Consider the following 21,397-nt stretch of genomic DNA (forward strand, 5'->3'; position numbering starts at 1 on the left):
TATTTGAAAAGTGTGGGGGGCATTTGTATAGCGCCCCCCGGAGTCAATACTTTGTAGAACCGCCTTTTACTGCAAGTACAACTGCAAGTCTTTTTGGGGATGTCTCTACCAGCTTTGCACATCTAGAGAGGGACATTTTTGCTCATTCTTCTTTGCAGAATATCCCAAGCTCTGTCAGATTGGATGGAGAGCGTCTGTGAACAGCAATTTTTAAGTCTTGCCACAGGTTCTCAATTGGATTTAGGTCTGGACTGTGACTGGGCCATTCTAACACATGAATATGCTTTGATCTAAACCATTCCATTGTAGCTCTGGCTGTATGTTTAGGGTCGTTGTCCTGCTGGAAGGCGAACCTCTGCCCCAGACTCAAGTCTTTTGCCGACTCTAACAGGTTTTCTTCCCTGTCCCTGCTGAAGAAAAGCATCTCCACAACATGATGCTGCCACCACCATGTTTCACGGTGGGGATGGTGTGTTCAGGGTGATGTGCAGTGTTAGTTTTCTACCACACATAGTGTTTTGGTCTCATCTGACCAGAGCACCTTCTTCCACATGTTTGCTGTGTCCACCACATGGCTTCTCACAAACTGCAAACAGGACTTCTTATGTCTTTCTTCTTGTCACTCTTCCATAAAGGGCAGATTTGTGGAGAACACGACTAATAGTTGTCCTGTAGACAGATTCTCCCACCTGAGCTGTGGATCTCTGCAGCTCCTCCAGAGTTACCATGGACCTCTTGGCTGCTTCTCTGATTAATGCTCTCCTTGCCCGGCCTGTCAGTTTAGGTGAACGGCCATGTCTTGGTAGGTTTGCAGTTGTGCCATACTCCTTCCATTTTCGGATGATGGATTGAACAGAGCTCTGTGAGCTGTTCAAAGCTTGGGAGATTTTTTTATACCCTAACCCTGCTTTATACTTCTCCACAACTTTATCCCTGACCTGTCTGGTGTGTTCCTTGGCCTTCATGATGCTGTTTATTCACTAAGGTTCTCTAACACACATCTGAGGGCTTCACAGAACAGCTATATTTGCACTGTAATAAAATTACACACAGATGGACTCTATTTACTGAGCCCCGGTTCACACAAGGGCGGCACGACTTGCAGGTCGCCTCACCGAGGCGACCTGCACACGACTTCTACGGCGACTTGCAAAACGACTTCTGTATAGAAGTCTATGCAAGTCGCCTCCAAAGTAGTACAGGAGCCTTTTTCTAAGTCGGAACGACTTGAGGCGCTCCTATTAGAACGGTTGTACAGAACGGGAGGCGACTTGTCAGGCGGCTAGGTCGTCTGACAAGTCGCCCCTGTGTGAACCGGCACTAATTAGGTGACTTCTGAAGGCAATTGGTTCCACTAAATTTTAGTTAGGGGTATCAGAGTAAAGGGGGCCGAATACAAATACACGCCACACTTTTTACATATTTATTTGTATAAAAAATGTTGAAAAAATGTATAATTTTCCTTCCACTTCACAATTATGTGCCACTTTGTGTTGGTCTATCACATAAAATCCCAATAAAATACATTTTTGGTTGTAACATGACAAAATGTGAAAAATTTCAAGGGGTATGAATACTTTTTCAAGGCACTGTATAAGTAACTCCCTGAATGTCTCCATTCTGTGTCCATCCTTCTGAACAGGATGAATCCTGGAAATGTTCCTAAATTCCACTCCTGATGGTGTTTCTCGGGCTTACCGGTGCGCCCGAAAAAAGACCCGACGGTGTGACCGGCTGGTCACCGAGGCAAATAGAGACCAGATCGTCTCTGATCCCCTCTATGGCCTTGGAGGACCAAAACGACGTCATGAAAGTAAACATATTTTTTATTTTTGAACTTTTGCTTTTAAAGGTAAAGGATAGATGTGGGATCTTTTTGACCCCAGATCTTTCCATAAAGAGGACCTGTCATCCTTATTTCTATTACAAGGGTTGTTTACATTCCTTGTAATAGGAATAAAAGTGATAAAAAAAAAAAAAAAAAAAATTAGAGACCGTTTAAAAATTAAATAATTTTTTTTTTCTTTTAAGCACCACCATTCCTCCGTGCTCGAGCGCCGAAGCGAACGCATACGTAAGTCGCGCACGCATATGTGAACGGTGTTCGCACCGCACAGGTGAGCTATCGCCACAAACACAATAATTCTAGCGCTGGATCTCCTCTGCAACTCCAAACTGGTAACCTGTAATAAATTTTCAAGCGTCGCCTATGGAGATTTTTAAGTACTGAAGTTTGGCGCGATTCCACGAGTGTGCACAATTTTAAAGCGTGATGTGTTGGGTATCTATTTACTCAGCGTTTTTAAAAAAACGATGCTCAAATCCCATGTGACATAAAAAAATAATTGATTGAAGGAGATTGTAGGTGTGGCCCTGTTCTAGTTGAAAAAAGCTTATATGTTTAAACCTGATATGGTAATGCTTCTGTGTTGCACCCTCTGCGGAGTGCAATACTATAAGACCTCAGAGAAAACAAGGAAAAGTAGGAAAAAATGAATATATACTTGCTTTATGTGCTGGTATTCAGTATATGCGGCGGCACAGTGGTGTAGTGGGTAGCACTCTCGCCTAGCAGTAAGAAGGGTCGCTGGTTCGAATCCCGACCACGACACTACCTGCCTGGAGTTTGCATGTTCTCCCTGTGTCTGCGTGGGTTTCCTCCGGGTACTCCGGTTTCCTCCCACACTCCCAAGACATGCTAGTAGGTTAATTGGATCCTGTCTAAATTGTCTCTAGTATGTATGAATGTGAGTCAGGGACCTTAGATTGTAAGCTTCTTGAGGGTGTAGGGACTGATGTGAATGCATAATGTATATGTAAAGCGCTGCGTAAATTGACGGCGCTATATAAGTACCTGAAATAAATAAATAAATATATGCACCCTCTGCAAGGTGCAGTGCCTTATAATTATATTCAATGTGTTGCACCCTCTGCTGGATGCAACAAATTGCGAAAGAGGCTTTTTGAGAGAGTAATTGATCATTTCACTCAATGAAATAAGCCAGGTTGATGGAAATCAAGAGGTAAGAGAATATGGCACCTATGATAGAAATATGCTATTGTGTTACACCCTCTGCACAGTGTGTCTCTGAACCAGTGCAGTTACCTTTTAATATTAAACACAATTTACTGGTGAAATATCAAGAGGGAAGTATAAACAAAACCTTCATTTCAAATTGTATTGGTGTTGTACCCTCAGCCAGTCTGGGATGCACTGTGATAGTAAAATATTGTTTCAATGTTGCTGTTGGCAAAACATTTTTGTAAATGTGTTGTACCCTCAAGTAAAAAATGGTGTTGAAGTGAATTAAATAAGTGTTGGTGCAATGATAGAATATATGAATTCAAAAATTGTTGCTTGACGTGTTATGCCCTCTGGCAGGTGCATTCACAAAATTAATGTTTACATTCATTTTTATTTTTTTATTTTTCATCATATCGGCAGTTTGATCTGCCTAGATCATATACTCCTAATCCTATAAACTATAATCCTCAGGAGTTTCTATCTCTGATCCACCTACCATGAAGGATCTCTTCTACAGCTACAGAAGTCTCACTTCTTATGGTACATTTTTCATGGTGGAAAAATGTAAAATGTGAGGAGCATGACCCCCCCCCCCCCCTTATAATGCCGGGTACAGGATGAGGGAGTTGGGATTTTGGGTGCGGTGATCTCTCCTTTACGTTCCCTTGGAGAACATAAAATGGTGAATGAGGCAGTCTGCTTTTGCCGGTGTTTTATCTCAGCGCTCTACTGATTAAATTGTTTTCGGTGGAGTTCTTGGGGGGGTCGCTCAAGTTTGTGCCTGAAAAAGTGGATTCCTGCCTGAGGAGTAAGTATGGCGCTCCGAGAGAGTGAGAGCCAACGCTCGCTTGTGGAGATTAACAGCTAAAATTTCAGCTAATGCCTTGAGGGAGTAACATCTGACCCTCGTCCTATGAAGAGCAACGCCGTACCAAATCTCCCAATTAGCCCACCTGTTGGCAAAAAGATTTTACATGACTGGATGCCTAATGACTGGATTATCTGCAGATTCCTCATAGCTCTCTGTATGGTTTATGTACATATGAGGGTCTCACCTTGCTGCCCTCCAGTCAGATACCCGGTTATGTCTAGTGAAGGACAGAAGGACACTGAGTTCTGGTGCCGATTCCCCGTACCTTCCGTGTATAGTTTCTGTACATATGACTCTCTCCTTTTTTTCTCCTCTCTCCTTTTTCTCTTCTCTCTCCTTTTTCTCTTCTCTCTCCTTCTCCTCCATTCACCCTCCTCACATACCTGGTTGGTACAAGTTCTGCCCCTCTGGTGCAACACAAATGCCTTCCTGCTAGACCACATCCTCTACCGCAATGACCACGCTATAGTTTTTCCCCCTATGAGCCACGCCCACACCTGGTGCATAGACCCTGCAAATTCCATTGCATGTAGACTTGGATAAGAAGGAAGGAGCGCTGGCGTCATGAGAATTGCAACTTCATAGTAGCAACCTGTACATCAAGCCAACGCGTTTCGGGCAAATAGACTCCCCTCTTCTTCAGGGCTGTTGCTGTCTACTACTTGATGGGGAAAAATTTCCATAAACGGCTATGTTGGATCAAGATTTCAGAAAACAGGATGGCAATGCTGCCAAAACATCAGAGCTCACCAGCTTCTGCTTTCTAACACAGCCCCCAGCAGATGTGTACCCAAGCACTAAAATCTCATTCTTAATAAGTCCATGTTATTTTCACCTTTTCATTAAAATACCTGGTTGTCCTGCCCTGAAGATTCTTGTTCAGGCACTTCCTGGTATGGGTTTATGGGTGTCTCCTGGTGGCCCTGCCCACAAGGTTCTTGTTAGGGCACTTCCTGGTATGGGGTGATGGGTGTTTTTTGGTGGTCCTGCTGGGAAGGTTTTTGTTTGGGCACTTCCTCTTATGGGGTGATGGGTGTCTCCTGGTGGTCCTGCTAGGAAGCTTCTTGTTTGGGCATTTCCTTTTATGGCGTGATGGGGGTCTCTTGGTGGTCCTGCCCTGAAGGTTCTTTGAAGGTTCTTATTTGGACACTTCATGGTATTGGGTGATGTGTGTTGCTCATTGTGAAGCTGTAGGAACTTAAACCAAGTGGAACTTTTCTAAGTGGTGAGTTAAAAACCAGAGGGAGAGTGAACAAGTCTTACTTGTTTGCTGGGAAGCATTTTTGGGGCTTTTCCTTTTAGCTTTGCAATCACCTTTTTTCTGTCACTTTTTAAATAGCTTTTTTTTTTTTTTTTTTCTTTGGTTCCTTCAGGCTATTAATTAGGGGGAGGGGGTAATTGCTAACAGGTGCCTGCAGTCTATATAACTGTGTGTAGGACTCATCCTGAGCCTGCTCATTGCGAAGCTGTAGGAACTTAAACCAAGTGGAACTTTTCTAAGTGGTGAGTTATAAACCAGAGTTTAAAACAGGAGATTATAACAGGGGTCATAGTACCTGTGTAGTGTGAGTATCTGAGTGTTGTCTGAGTAGTGTGTGTGGATCGTTAGTACTTGTGTATTGTGTACTGTATACTTGAGTATTTCGAGTGCACGTAGGTCTGCGACTGTTCTGCGAGTGCACGTAGGTCTGTGAGTACCCGTGTATTGTCTTGTTGTGTACCTGTGTATTGTCTTGAGTATTAGTGCCAGGAAGCTAGCTGTTAGGTAATTTGGACAGGGTAAAATCCCCAATCCTCACTAAATTTAATAGGTACGATGCCCGGCGGGTGTGGAGAGGCGACTCTTTGTACATCTTGCCGCATGTATGCGTTCCTTGATCATCCGATCGAGGGCGAATACTGCTGTGCAAAATGTAAGCACATTGTTTCCCTGGAAGCCCAGGTTCTGAATCTGGGGAAGCAACTGTCAGCACTGAGAAGTCCCTCCATACTAAAGGTGAGCCAGGAACGTACACGGCAGGTGCTGGCAGGGGCCAGCACAGAGGCGGGTGGAGACAAAGAGGTGCAGGCACTAGCAAAGAGTAGATGAGTGACAGTCAGGAGGGGTAGAGGGGGAAGTGCCAGGGAGGCCAAACCAGGACTGGAGCATCCCAATAAGTACGCTACTTTGAGTGACATTGGTGAAACCAGTCAGGGACCAGCACTGCTGGAGCTGAGGGACTCTCCTAGCTGCCGGGGGAAGAACTCCTCCAGTGAGAGTGGGGGGGGCAGCAAAGGGAAAGGAAAGACAGATTCTGGTGGTAGGGACTCAATTCTTGGAAGGACAGAGAGGGCAATCTGTAACCAAGACCTGAAGCTCCGAACAGTATGTTGTCTACCGGGCGCTCAGGTTCGGCACATCACGGATCTTGTGGACAGATTACTGGGAGGGGCTGGGGAAGACCCGGCTGTCATGGTGCACGTTGGCACCAATGACAAAGTCAGAGGCAGATGGAGTGTCCTAAAGAACGATTTTAGGGACTTAGGAGCTAAATTGAGGAAAAGGACCTCCAAGGTAGTATTCTCAGGAATATTACCGGTACATCGAGCCACACCAGAAAGGAAGAGGGAGATTAGGGAAGTAAACAAGTGGCTGAAGAGCTGGTGTAGTAAGGAGGGGTTTGGGTTCCTGGAGGACTGGGCCGACTTCTCAGTCGGTAACCGGTACTATAGAAGGGACGGACTGCACCTAAATGAGGAGGGTGCAGATCTGCTGGGAATGAAGATGGCCAAAAAGTTAGAGGGGTTTTTAAACTAGGCGATGGGGGGAGGGTCCAGAGGCAGAGATAGCCAGCGCGGAAGATATTCCAGAGGGTAGTATTGGGGGCATTAGTGGCAGGTTAACCAAAGCACAAAAACACAAGGTGAGTATAGTAGCAAGTCCTAGTTGCAATCTCGAAACACCCAATACGAGGACAATATGCGACCGGTCTAAACTATGTGGCATGTTCACCAATGCCAGGAGCATGGCAGACAAGATGGGTGAACTAGAGATACTGTTGTACGAGGAGGATTTGGATTTTGTGGGAATTTCAGAGACCTGGTTCAACAGCTCTCATGATTGGCTGGCAAACATTCAAGGGTATACCCTTTACCGCAAGGATAGGGAGGGTAAAAAAGGGGGAGGGGTATGCCTATATATCAAGAATAATGTACAAGTGAATGTGAGAGATGACATCACTAAGGGAGCTAGGGAGGAGGTGGAATCCTTATGGGTAGAGCTCCAAAGGGATGAAGCTAAGGGGAAAATAATACTGGGAGTATGCTATAGGCCCCCTAACCTGAGGGAGGAAGTGGAGATGGATCTCCTATCACAAATTGGATTAGCAGCAAGGATGGGAAGTGTTGTCATAATGGGGGATTTTAATTATCCAGACATAGACTGGGTGGAGGGAACCGCGCATTCATTTAAGGCTCGCCAATTCCTTAATGTCTTGCAGGACAATTTTATGGGTCAGATGGTAGACGCACCAACTAGAAATAAAACATTACTGGATCTACTTGATTACCAACAATACAGACCTAATCACGGATGTGGAAATACGGGGCAATTTAGGTAACAGCGATCACAGGTCAATTAGTTTCAGTATAAATCACACAAATAGGAAACATGAAGGGAACACAAAGACACTGAATTTCAAAAGAGCCAACTTCCCTAAGCTACAAACCTTGCTAAAAGGCATAAACTGGGATAAAATATTAGGAACAAAGAATACGGAGGAGAGATGGGTTTGCTTTAAGAGCATATTAAATAAGGGCATTAGCCAATGTATCCCATTGGGTAATAAATTTAAAAGAGCGAACAAAAGTCCTGGATGGCTTAACTCCAATGTAAAAATGCATATAAAAGCAAAGCAGAAGGCCTTCAAAAAATACAAGGTTGAGGGATCATCCTCAGCATTCAGACTTTATAAAGAATGCAACAGGAAATGTAAGGGTGCAATTAGGACGGCTAAGATAGAACATGAAAGACACATAGCGGAGGAGAGCAAAAAAAATCCCAAGAAATTCTTTAAGTATGTAAACAGTAAAAAAGGGAGGACAGACCATATTGGCCCCATAAAGAATGAGGAAGGACATCTGGTTACAAAGGATGGGGAGATGGCAAAGGTATTGAATTTATTCTTCTCCTCAGTCTTCACGAGTGAATCCGGGGGCTTCAGTAACCAAAACTGCAGTGTTTATCCTCATGACACAACACAGGAAGCACCTCCATGGTTAACAGAGGACGGAATTAAAACTAGACTTGAGAAACTTAACATTAATAAATCACCGGGACCAGATGGCTTGCATCCAAGGGTACTTAGGGAACTCAGTCAAGTGATTGCCAGACCGTTGTTCCTCATTTTTACAGATAGTCTACTGACTGGAATGGTACCAGCTGATTGGAGAAAAGCCAATACAGCACCAATATTTAAAAAGGGCCCAAAATACATCCCTGGGAATTACAGACCAGTTAGCCTAACATCAATAGTATGTAAACTCTTGGAGGGGATGATAAGGGACTATATACAAGATTTTAGTAATAAGAACGGTATCATTAGCAGTAATCAGCATGGATTCATGAAGAATCGTTCTTGCCAAACCAATCTATTAACCTTCTATGAGGAGGTGAGTTGCCATCTAGATAAAGGAAGGCCCGTAGACGTGGTGTATCTGGATTTTGCAAAAGCATTTGACACCCTTCCCCATAAACGTTTACTGTACAAGATAAGGTCCATTGGCATGGACCATAGGGTGAGTACATGGATTGAAAACTGGCTACAAGGGCGAGTTCAGAGGGTGGTGATAAATGGGGAGTACTCGGAATGGTCAGGGGTGGGTAGTGGGGTTCCCCAGGGTTCTGTGCTGGGACCAATCCTATTTAATTTGTTCATAAACGATCTAGAGGATGGGATAAATAGTTCAATCTCTGTATTTGCAGATGATACTAAGCTAAGCAGGGCAATAACTTCTCCGCAGGACGTGGAAACCTTGCAAAAAGACCTGAACAAATTAATGGGGTGGGCAACTACATGGCAAATGAGGTTCAATGTAGAAAAATGTAAAATAATGCATGTGGGTGGCAAAAATATGAATGCAATCTAAACACTGGGGGGAGAACCTCTGGGGGAATCTAGGATGGAAAAGGACCTGAGGGTCCTAGTAGATGATCGGCTCAGCAATGGCATGCAATGCCAAGCTGCTGCTAACAAAGCAAACAGAATATTGGCATGCATTAAAAGGGGGATCAACTCCAGAGATAAAACGATAATTCTCCCGCTCTACAAGACTCTGGTCCGGCCGCACCTAGAGTATGCTGTCCAGTTCTGGGCACCAGTCCTCAGGAAGGATGTACTGGAAATGGAGCGAGTACAAAGAAGGGCAACAAAGCTAATAAAGGGTCTGGAGGATCTTAGTTATGAGGAAAGGTTGCAAGCACTGTACTTATTCTCTCTGGAGAAGAGACGCTTGAGAGGGGATATGATTTCAATTTACAAATACTGTACTGGTGACCCCACAATAGGGTTAAAACTTTTTCGCAGAAGAGAGTTTAACAAGACTCGTGGCCACTCATTAAAATTAGAAGAAAAGAGGTTTAACCTTAAACTACGTAGAGGGTTCTTTACTGTAAGAGCGGCAAGGATGTGGAATTCCCTTCCACAGGCGGTGGTCTCAGCGGGGAGCATTGATAGCTTCAAGAAACTATTAGATAAGCACCTGAATGACCGCAACATACAGGGATATACAATGTACTACTGACACATAATCACACACATAGGTTGGACTTGATGGACTTGTGTCTTTTTTCAACCTCACCTACTATGTAACTATGTAACTATGTGTTTCCTATCGGTCGTGCCCAGAAGGTTCTTGTTTGGGCACTTCCTGCCTTGGGGTAATGAGTGTCTTCTGGTGGTCCTGCCAGGGAGGTTCTTGTTTAGGCACTTCCTGCTATGGGATAATGGCGGTCTCCTGGTGGTCCTGCCCTGAAGGTTCTTTTATGGGGACTTCCTACTATGGGGGGAGGGCTGCCTCTTAATCATTTTGAAATGCTGGATCTAAACCTAGTACAAGTCTGCATTGACTGCCCTGGGAGGAAGCTCAGACATAATGTAACGGTGAAGCCACAAATGTAGTAAGGTCAGGCTGAGAATTGGTCACTGACACCATTTGTGTTCCAGTGTAATCAGATTACAGGACTGTTTAGGTTTGAGGGTCTCATCACTCCCCAGCTCTGCGGTCTACTTTCTGCTTGCAACAACACGTTCCTTTCCAAGTAACCTGATTGTGGTTTCTCTTGCTAGTTACTCACTATCTCAGTCAATATCAGTTTGGCCACCGGAGAATGCCGTAGGACTGGCCTAATGCTGGTTCCAGCTGCCTCCAGGGCCTGTTATCCGTTATTGGTAGGAGAATGGGGCTCAGTTTGGGATAATTTCATCCCTCTGAGGAGTCCTAATGACGTTAGTTATCTCCATCAGAGCCGCAGTCTGTTAGTTCTCTCCGCTTCCTCCATTTTATTTCTGCACACTAAGCAAACCCGGCGGCTGCTGCGGCCCCTTTCTAGTGCCATGATTCCATATAATAGATGAGTTGTGATCCTCAGACAGACATGCTGTGGATGTAAGCAGAATATTATCTCTCCTATTCCTATCCCCTGCGGAGTGTTTGACTCTCGGCAGGATGGATCTTATGAGGTGCATTAGGCTCATTATTGTCTGTACACGACACATGTTCTATCCGGAATTATTCTCCTCCTCCAATGTACTGTGTGTCAGAGCAATCTGTATACCTAGAGGAAGAAATCTACAGTCTTCCAATGCTAGGAATGCTAGCTGCCTGGCTGTCATTCTAATCCGTGGGCTTCAGTGTTTTCATCATCAATAACCCAGAATAAGTGGGAGGCCGTGAAGTCACAACTAATCTGTGTCCTTGTTCCTGGTCATCCATGCGGAGAGAATGGAGGGCGTTGTATCGGCATGCCATCCGGGCACAAAGCATCTGAAGAATGCAGATTTCCCTAACATATAAATTCTGAACCGTCGCATCTATGTGGATTTTATAAACCTTTCCAGCACTCAGTCCAGCCAGTCGGCACACAAATATCTCATAAAACAGTTGTAACATTTTAAATAGGAACTCCAGGCTCCTACAGAATAAAATAATTAAGTCAGCATCGGCAGCTACAAATACTGTAGCTGCTGACTTTAAATATAAGGAAATTTTCTTGTCTCAGGATCCAGTACTGTGCTCACCCGAGACGTTTCTTCAATCAGCTTAGGGGTGCAGGTTCCGGCATCTCTAGTAAGGGAAACAGGAAGTGAAGTCTTGCAGATTCACAGCCTGTTTTCTACTGTGCATGCGTTAGTCAAGATGCGCCTTGTGAATGGGCCTGTAGTCTTCTGGGACCTGTGATGTGTCCCAGAAGACTTCGGGGGAGGGGGGGGGGGGTTGAACATCCAGCTCAGTTCACCGCAGTGATCTGAGCCGGAAGTGGGAGAGAGTACCTGTCAAAACTGTCGGTCGGTCTTGTCCTTGTATGTTGGTTGTGTGGCTGTAGGTTGGCTGTGTGGTTGTACGCCGGTTGGCCTTGTCCTTGTATATTAGTTGTGTGGTTGTAGGTTGGCCTTGTGGTTGTACATCGGTGGGTCTTGTCCCTGTATGTTGGTTGTGTGGCTGTAGATTGGCCGTGTGGTTGTACATCAGTGGGCCTTGTCCTTGTATATTGGTTGTGTGGCTGTAGGTTGGCCATGTGGTTGTACATCGGTCGGTCTTGTCCCTGTATATTGGTTGTGTGGCTGTAGGTTGGCCGTGTGGTTGTACATCGGTTGGTTGTGTGGCTGTAGACCGGCCCCCGTGGCTGTACATTGGTGGGCTGTGTCCCTGTATATTGGTTGTGTGGATGTAGGTCAGTGGTGTCAGTCATCCCACCAGTGCTGGGTGGAGTCATTCTTGGGTGACATAACTTCCAGTATTACCAACTAGATTTCTTTGCTTAGATGGCAGCATATAATACAGATGATGGTCATCGCACCCCAGAGATGTCTTAATGTAACAGCTCTGTATGCAGCTACAACCTCCACAGACATTCAGCACAGAGATGGTGTGGCCCTGACACCCTATACATGGAAATATCCATAAAGCAGATTTGTGTGAATTCTTCATGGCCACAGCTGGAAGGGTGTATCGAGTCAAATGGCTCAGCCAATGTAAGCTATGAGGTGCCATTTCTCTATTCCAGTCCTCTGTATTCTAACACATGGTATGGTTTACTCCATTGGAGGGTCCTCATACCCAGGAGAGCTGTGAGGGATGGAGGCCACCAAATCCCGGGTGTGCAGGCCTGGAAATGGTCTGTGTAATATTTGGCGTTTTGTAGACGACCTGACGTGGGGGGCGATCAGTACGAGTACATGTTGGCGGGGGCGGTTAGTACGAGTACATGTCATCGGGGGTGGTTAATATTAAAGACTATGTCCTTACATGAAACTCCATTCCCCCCTCCCCAAACTCTTGTATTTGGTCAAATGAATCAGGTCCTGTCTCGTCATGTATCTCTGCCATCTCTTCTCAGGTACTTGGATCAGATTGAAGATTTGGAAGCCACAGACACAGAGGACACCCAGCTGAACTATGGCATTGTTGTGGACTGTGGCAGCAGCGGCTCCCGCGTGTTTGTCTACTTCTGGCCGCCACACAATGGCAATCCACATGACCTGCTGGACATTAAACAGATGAGGGATCGCAGCAGCAAGCCTGTGGTGAAGAAGATTAAACCAGGTACTCTTCTCAGAGGTATAGGTTTATCTGTGCTGCTTGTAGGGATAATTGAGCCCCGACAGAGGTATAGGTTGGACTCTGCTGCTTGTAGGGATCATTGAGCCCTGATAAGGTGCACACATGCCATCTTCTGGGGACATTTAGATGAAGTGGCAAGAGATGGTCAGTTGTCGGAGTATTGGACAAAATGCTGAAGATGTTTTATTTGACGTGTTCGGAGATGTTGCATCCTGTAGGGGGTTATAGGTGATGAAATGAAGCTATTTTAATCCTCCTCCCTTTCTTCCTAGAATCCTTATGGCTAATGAACAGCTGTGAAGTCCGTTTCTATGTTATGTCTTTTATCACTTACAGTTAGCTGAAGATTACTTTGTAGAAAATGAGAATCACTATGTTACCAATTTATTTTATCGGATTATCATTGATGGGTATCTGCTGCCACCTAGAGACTGTTCTGTGAACAGATGGAAAAATGGCATTGATTATGCTGTGGACTTTAGGAGTCACGTTCAAAGTGCGGCAGAGCTGGCGGTGGGGTTGGCGTTGCGGCGGTGGCAACGGCGCTGTGGCAGAGCTGGCGGTGGGGGGCGGCGGTGTGGCAGAGCTGATGGTGCGGCGGTGTGGCAGAGTTGGCGGTATGGCAGATCTGGCGGTGGTGTGGCGGTGTGGCAGAGCTGGAGGTGTGGCAGAGTTGGCGGTGTAGCAGGTCTGGCGATGGGGGCGGTGGTGTAGCAGGTCTGGCGATGGGGGCGGTGGTGCGGCAGGTCTGGCGGTGGGGGCGGCGGTGCGGCGGAGCTGCCGGTGGGGGCGGCGTTGCGGCGGAGCTACCGGTGGGGGCGGCGGTGCGGCGGAGCTGCCGGTGGGGGCGGCGGAGCTGCCGAGCTGCCGGTGGGGGCGGCGGTGCGGCAGAGCTGGCGGTGGGGGCGGCGGTGCGGCAGAGCTGGCGGTGGGGGCGGCGGTGTGGCAGAGCTGGCGGTGGGAATAGCGGTGTGGCCTTGCTGGTGGTGGAGATGGCAGTGCTGGCGTTAGGGTTGGTGGTACAGCAGTGCTGGAGTTTGTGGTGCGGTGAGGAAGGGGGTGTGGCAGAGCTGGCGGTGGGGTTTAGCAGTGTTTGCATTTCTGAGGTTCACTAACTGTGAGTAGTTTATCGGCATTCATCTCAGATTGTCCGCACCGTACACTGTAAATGAATATGGCATTTTCTCGGTGAGCACACATGGTTAAGGTTAATGCTTGTTGAACCTTCTACTCATACTAATAGAAAGCTATTACTTTGCAGGCATCTCCACCGTCTCACAGACACCGGAAAAGGCCAGCGATTACATCCACCCACTTCTGAGTTATGCTGCATCCTACATCCCAAAGACGAAGCACAAGGAGACCCCACTATACGTCCTGTGTACAGCCGGCATGAGAGTTCTGCCAGAGAGGTGAGACCTACCTACAACCATCAATATGTCTGACCAGCTTTAGTAGGGAGGGAAGGGAACATTATAGGGAATGCTGATTCTGCTATTAATAGTTTGCCTAGTTATTGGCCAGTGTGAGAGATTGTGTTGTATAATATTTGGTAGGATTGCAGAAACTGCATTAATGATTTGCACCCCTCAGTCAGCAGGCAGCCATCCTTCAAGATCTGGTGAAGGACGTTCCTCAGGATTTTGATTTTCTGTTCTCCGATGCCCATGCCGAGGTGATCTCTGGAAAACAAGAAGGTACAGTAATAAAGGTTCATGCCAATAGAGATTGAAATAAGTGTTTGCCACACTGTCCTCCTGTACCCCCACCATAAGCCCCGCAGTCCCCCGCACATCCCCTGGGAAGGGGACACGTGGATGTTGAAGAAGCTCTGCACTGGTGATGGTCCATTGCTCAGAGACTTGGGTTTGATTGGGAAGAGCCAGTGAACGGGACATGAGATGGGTGTACATGCGTTGTAGAAATTGTCTTTGCATCATTGTGGGGGAAGGGGGGGGGTGAATTTTGTAGTTTTGGTCTGCACCTCTTACTTGCGATCATCTGGCAGCAAAGCCACCCAGTCCATTGGCAGATCATCATGGAATGTGGAGGAGTATTACTGGCAGGCCACTGTCCCTCCAATCCGAAGATTAGAACATGGTCAGAGTTTAGTTCTGCTTTACCTGTCAGTTGTTGGCCCCTGGTTGTCACGTACCATAATGGCCTCAGCGGGGCCCAGAAAATGAAGAGCTGTCCTTCTAGAACTCTGCACTCTCTCAGTAATTGGCAGACCTTCAAGCAGAGGGGGAAGGGTCAGGTCTGGGTCCTCTAATATCTTCATATGATGTTAGATGTGATTCCAGGAAAGTTGTAGAATTAAATCAGAATCTATGAGAGCCCTCCCCTGACAACCATTACTAGCAATGAGGGTCTCTGTAAAGGGCGCAGTGGAGGGGGGGAGGGCGGAGCGCAGGATGAGAGTATAGGAGTGGGGGGGGGGGGGGTACAGCATGAGAGTATACGAGTGGGCACAGCAGTATAGGAGAATTGGCGCAGCATGGGAGTATAGGAGTGGGCACAGCAGTATAGGAGAATTGGCGCAGCATGGGAGTATAGGAGTGGGCACAGCAGTATAGGAGAATTGGCGCAGCATGGGAGTATAGGAGTGGGCACAGCAGTATAGGAGAGTGGGGGCAGCATGGGAGTGTAGGAGTGGGCACAGCAGTATAGGAGAGTGGGGGCAGCATGGGAGTATAGGAGTGGGCGCAGCAGTATAGGTTTGGGGGGAGCAGCATGGGAGTATAGGAGTGGGCACAGCAGTATATGAGTGGACACAGCATGGAAGTAGTATAAGTGTGGGGGGCGCAGCATAGGAGAGTGGGCGCAGCATGGGAGTATAGGAGTGGGCGCAGCAGTATGGGTGTGGGGGGTGCAGCATGGGGAGTATAGGAGTGGGCACAGCAGTATAGGAGAGTGGGCGCAGCATGGGAGTATAGGAGTGGTCGCAGCAGTATAGGTGTGGGCAGCATGGGAGTATAGGAGTGGACGCAGCATGGAAGTAGTATAGGTGTGGGGGGCGCAGCATGGGAGTATAGGAGTGGGCGCAGTATAGGAGAGTGGGCGCAGCATGGGAGTATAAGAGTGGGAAAGGAGAGGGCACAGGATAGCAGCATGGGAGTATAGGAGTGGGCGCAGCAGTATAGGTCTGGGGGGTGCAGCATGGGAGTACAGGAGTGGGGAGTGCAGCATGGAAGTATAGGAGAGTGGGCGCAGCATGGGAGTATAGGAGCGGCCACAGCAGTATAGGAGAGTGGGCGCAGCATGGGAGTATAGGAGTGGGCACAGCAGTATAGGAGAGTCGGCGCAGCATGGGAGTATAGGAGTGAGCGCAGCAGTATAGGTATGGGGGGAGCAGCATGGGAGTATAGGAGTGGGGGCACAGTATGGGAGTATAGGAGTGGGCACAGCAGTATAGGAGAGTGGGCGCAGCATGGGAGTATAGGAGTGGGCACAGCAGTATAGGAGTGGGGGGCGCAGCATGGGAGTATAGGAGTGGGCACAGTATAGGAGAGTGGGCACAGCATGGGAGTATAGGAGTGGGAAAGGAGAGGGCACAGGATAGCAGCATGGGAGTATAGGAGTGGGGGCACAGTATAGGTGTGGGGGACGCAGCATGGGAGTATAGGAGTGGGCACAGTATAGGAGAGTGGGCACAGCATGGGAGTATAGGAGTGGGAAAGGAGAGGGCACAGGATAGCAGCATGGGAGTATAGGAGTGGGGGCACAGTATAGGTGTGGGGGACGCAGCATGGGAGTATAGGAGTGGGCGCAGCATGGGAGTATGGGTTTCTAGGTGGATAAAGTAAAACTTTTATTTCTTGGTCTTGGTGTGATGCGGTACTATTCATTCTAAACGGCATCCCAGCACACCTTGCTATGCACAATTCATTACCTTGTAGTACCATATTTTGGAAACACGCAGTGTGTTGGGGTGTCACATCCCTGGCGCACATTGTGGCCACATGGCTGCTGGCGTGAAGAAGACCTGATGGTATGAAGGTCCCAACTCTGGTCAGCTTTTGTATGATTACTGTTACAATTCTATACAAAATGTAAACAGTTTTTTGTTTGTGTTTGATTTTGTAGGAGTCTATGCGTGGATCAGTATAAATTCTGTTCTTGGACGGTTTGATCATGTCATAGATGGTGAGTCAGTAATTCATCAAATTTACACTAATTCAGTAAGCGCTCATTACACTCCTCCTAAGCACCTTGGCAGGGTTTGACCAGGGTGGGTGCACTGTAGGAGTCGGTGGCGTATAGAAGTGGGAGGAGTGTAGGGATGGGCGGAGTATTGGGCGCAGTACAAGCCCGATGCAGAGATTCCCCACTTCTCAGAAAAGGAAGTGCAGCTTCTCCAATTTCATCTCCAGCAGCAGGACACGGGGCTTTGGTTTCCTGCCCCTCACCCTAAACCTAACCGTAATGTAACCCTTGGCACTGCTAACTTATCACCAAAAGCAAACATTTCACCTGATGGGCCTGACCGTATGCAGAAAGTGTTTCCATCCAAAGCTTCTAGTCCCAGAAGAAGGACTAATGACAACGAATGATCCAGAAGAAGTGAAGGGTATGGACAGAGATGGAAGTAAAAACCTGAAGAAAAACAGAGCTTTATAGGGGGTGCAGGAGGTTGTACCTTAATGTGGTTAGGATTACAGGCTCTAACAACAAATAATACATAATTCTTGTGCCCTGTACAAACGATCGGATTTGCCGACAACAAAATCCATGTTTTTTTTTTTCCGACGGATGTTGGCTCAAACTTTTCTTGCATACACACGGTCACACAAATCTTGTCGGAAATTCCGAACGTCAAGAACGCGGTGACGTACAACACATACGATGAGCCGAGAAAAATTAAGTTCAATAGCCAGTGCGGCTCTTCTGCTTGATTCCGAGCATGCGTGAAATTTTGTGCGTCGGAATTGTGTACACACGATCGGAATTTACGGATTTTGTTGTCGGAAAATTTGAGATCCAGATCTCAAATTTTGTGTGACGGAAATTCCGATGGAAAGCTTCCGATAGAGCCTACACACGGCTGGAATTTCCGTCAACAAGTTCCCATCGAACATTTTCCGTCGGAAAATCCGACCGTGTGTACGGGGGATTAAATTGGTTGTAAACCCCCCCAATTGGCACTTTTGCCTATAGGTAAGCCTATAGCCATAGACACGGACAGGGCGGCTCGGGAGTGAGCCGGCTCGAGTGGCCCTACAGAAAGCGACTTTCTATGGGGGCACTTGGAGGGAGGAGCCAGGAGCACTGGAGGGGGGACCCCAGAAGAGGAGGATTGGGGCCGCTCTGTGCAAAGCCATTACACAGAGCAGGTAAGTCTGACATGTTTATTATTTTATATAAAAAAAAAAAAAGCTTTACAGTCGCTTTAAACAAAGAAAATTATATTCCAGTAGTCCCTTCTATTGCTCCGCTTCCTCCAAATTTCCAGATTCTATACTATTCTCTAGCGCTTCTCCAAGGGGGTTATCCGATGTGGGGAGGAGCCATGAGAGCCACCGAGGGACCCCAGAAGAGGAGGTTCGGGGCCACTCTGTGCAAAATGAGCTGCACAGTGGAGGTAAGTATGATATGTTTGTTATTTCAAAAAAAAAAAATAAATAAAAGGCCTTTACAGTCATTGTAATGTCAATGTAACCTGTATGTTGCTGTAGAAGAACACGCCAAGCATGGTAATACCTGATGGCAGTGATATGTCTGATGTACTAATGGCCTTCCTCTGTACATCCAGTAAGCGGATTGTTGCGTTCTTTAGATGAAGATGCCGTGGTCTCTGTGACGATCGGTACCCAGGAGGAAGCCATCATCCGTAAGAGAACTGTCGGCATTATAGACATGGGTGGCGGCTCACTCCAGATCGCCTACGAGGTTCCGAAAACCATGACCTTCCCATCTGCAGAGCACGTATGTATCTTTATCCCCTTCACAGATCACTGGAGAAAAGACCAAATGGTTCAGACATCCAGGAAATGTCATCTCTTGTCTTCTAGGAGGAAGTGGCCAAACAGATGTTGGCTGAGTTCAACTTGGGGTGTGATCTGCAACATACAGAACACGTCTACCGGGTCTTCGTCACCACCTTCATGGGCTTCGGGGGGAACTTTGCTCGGCAGCGATATGAAGACATGGTTTTCAATGATACTATGGCAAAAAACAGGTGAGACGTATGTGATGAGGGGGGGAAGTTGTCTGCATGGAGTATGTATGCCTTTCCTGTGCTTGCATGCTTGAGTTGGCAGAGTAATCAGGTATTCTACCCCATCTGGCCTGTCAAATGCTCACAGTGGCCACGGGGGAAGAGAAGAGGTGACATATCAACAAATGGGCCACCAGGAAGTTACCTAAATTGCTTCTTCTATTTACAGGTATGCTTTAAAGGATAAGTTCACCTTTTTATAAAAAAATAAATGCACATCACATCTTTTATGCACATCCCGTCTCTTTCTTGTGCCGGGGACGAGCACACCAGTTCTAGCCGGTGTCTCGTGTCCTGATTGGCTAGATTTATAGCAGCGCAGCCATTGGCTCCCGCTGCTGTCAATCAAATCCAATGACCCAGGGGGCGGGGCCGAGTCCGGCATTCGTGTCTATGGACATAAATGCTGGACTCGGGAGCACGGCCAAAAGGTAACCCCCTCCGGAGAGCGCTTCTCCTAGTGGGTTATCTGATGCGGTGAGGAGCCGTGAGAGCCGCCGGAAGACCCCAGAAGAGGATGTTCAGGGCCACTCTGCAAAACGAGCTGCACAGTGGAGGTAAGTATGACATGTTTGTTATTTAAAAACAAAAAACAATCCTTTACAATCACTTTAAGGAACTCAGTCAAGTGATAGCCAGACCATTGTTTATGAACAGTCTACTGACTGGAATGGTACCAGCTGATTGGAGAAAAGCCAATGTAGCACCAATATTTAAAAATGCCAAAATACATTCCTGGGAATTACAGACCAGTTAGCCTAACATCAATAGTATGCAAGCTCTTGGTGGGGTTGATAAGGGACTATATACAAGATTTTAGTAATGAGAACGGTATCATTAGCAGTAATCAGCATGGATTCATGAAGAATCGTTTTTGTCAAACCAATCTTCTAACCTTCTATGAGGAGATGAGCTGCCATCTAGATAAAGGAAGGCCCGTAGACGTGGTGTATCTGGATTTTGAAAAGGAATTAGATACAGTTTCCCATAAACGTTTACTTTACAAACTAGGGTCAGTTGGCATGGACCATAGGGTGAGTACATGGATTGAAAACTGGCTACAAGGGCATGTTCAGAGGGTTGTGATAAATGGGGAGTACTCAGAATGGTCAGGGGTGGGTAGTGTGGTCCCCCAGGGTTCTGTGCTGGGACCAATCCTATTTAATTTGTTCATAAACGACCTGGAGGATGGGATAAACAGTTCAATCTCTGTATTTGCAGACGATACTAAGCTAAGCAGGGCAATAACTTCTCCGCAGGATGTGGAAATCTTGCAAAAAGACCTGAACAAATTAATGGGGTGGGCGACTACATGGCAAATGAGGTTCAATGTAGAAAAATGTAAAATAATGCATTTAGGTGGCAAAAATATGAATGCAATCTATAGACTGGGGGGAGAACCTCTGGGGGAATCTAGGATGGAAAAGGACCTGGGGGTCCTAGTAGATGATAGGCTCAGCAATGGCATGCAATGCCAAGCTGCTGCTAACAAAGCCAATAGAATATTGACATGCATTAAAAAGGGGATCAACTACAGAGATAAAACAATAATTCTCCCACTCTACAAGACTCTGGTCCGGCCGCACCTGGAGGATGCTGTCCAGTTCTGGGCACCAGTCCTCAGGAAGGATGTACTGGAAATGGAGCGAGTACAAAGAAGGGCAACAAAGCTAATAAAGGGTCTGGAGGATTTCGGCTTTGGGGAAAGACTACAAGCATTGACCTTTATTCTGTCTGGAGAAGAGACGCTTGAGAGGGGATATGATTGAAATGTACAAATACCGTACTGGTGACCCCACAATAGGGATAAAACTTTTCCGCGAAAGGGAATTTAAAAAGACTCGTGGCCATTCACTAAAATTAGAAAAAAAGAGGTTTAACCTTAAACTGCGTAGAGGGTTCTTTAGTGTAAGAGCGGTAAGGATGTGGAATTCTCTTCCACAAGCAGTGGTTTCAGCGGGGAGCATCGATAATTTTTTTAAAACTATTTAGATAAGCACCTAAATGACCAGAACATACAGGGATATACAATGTACTATTGACATATAAGTAGGGCTGCAACTAACGATTATTTTCATAATCGATTAGTTGGCCGATTATTGTTTCGATTAATCGGATAATAACCTTAAAAAAAGTGTGGTGTATAATTTAATATGTAAAGTTTAAAAAAAAGGCAATTTATTCTTCAAAATCTATATGCAGTGGTAAATATAAATAATCAACTATATGATTAGGGAGCAAAATCTCTAATCCACTCTGAGAATAACAGACAGAAGAGATATATACTGCATATACTATTGGAGGTTGAATCTGGTAAAAATATCATACTCAGATCACATTTTTTATTTAGACCCCATTCACACCGGGGCACATACAGTGGCTTGCGAAAGTATTCGGCCCCCTTGAACTTTTCAACCTTTTGCCACATTTCAGGCTTCAAACATAAAGATATAAAATTTAAATT

The 21,397-nt window shown here is 46.5% G+C and overlaps 1 protein-coding gene across 2 annotated transcripts in view; it reads left to right on the forward strand.

The window, feature by feature from the left end:
• Nucleotides 1-21,397, forward strand: part of ENTPD7 (ectonucleoside triphosphate diphosphohydrolase 7) — a 50,659-nt gene that overhangs the window by 19,379 nt on the left and 9,883 nt on the right. The window contains exons 4-9 of one of the 2 annotated variants that reach the window (XM_073595556.1): nt 12,493-12,698; nt 13,978-14,128; nt 14,310-14,413; nt 16,803-16,862; nt 18,469-18,641; nt 18,728-18,894. In XM_073595556.1, the coding sequence (XP_073451657.1) occupies nt 12,493-12,698; nt 13,978-14,128; nt 14,310-14,413; nt 16,803-16,862; nt 18,469-18,641; nt 18,728-18,894 (861 nt within the window). The remainder of the gene's footprint in view (nt 1-12,492; nt 12,699-13,977; nt 14,129-14,309; nt 14,414-16,802; nt 16,863-18,468; nt 18,642-18,727; nt 18,895-21,397) is intronic. The other variant, XM_073595557.1, reaches the window with a different exon arrangement.

This window comes from Aquarana catesbeiana, linkage group LG08 (genome assembly GCF_042186555.1).
Source record: "Aquarana catesbeiana isolate 2022-GZ linkage group LG08, ASM4218655v1, whole genome shotgun sequence".
Classification (NCBI taxonomy): domain Eukaryota; kingdom Metazoa; phylum Chordata; class Amphibia; order Anura; family Ranidae; genus Aquarana; species Aquarana catesbeiana.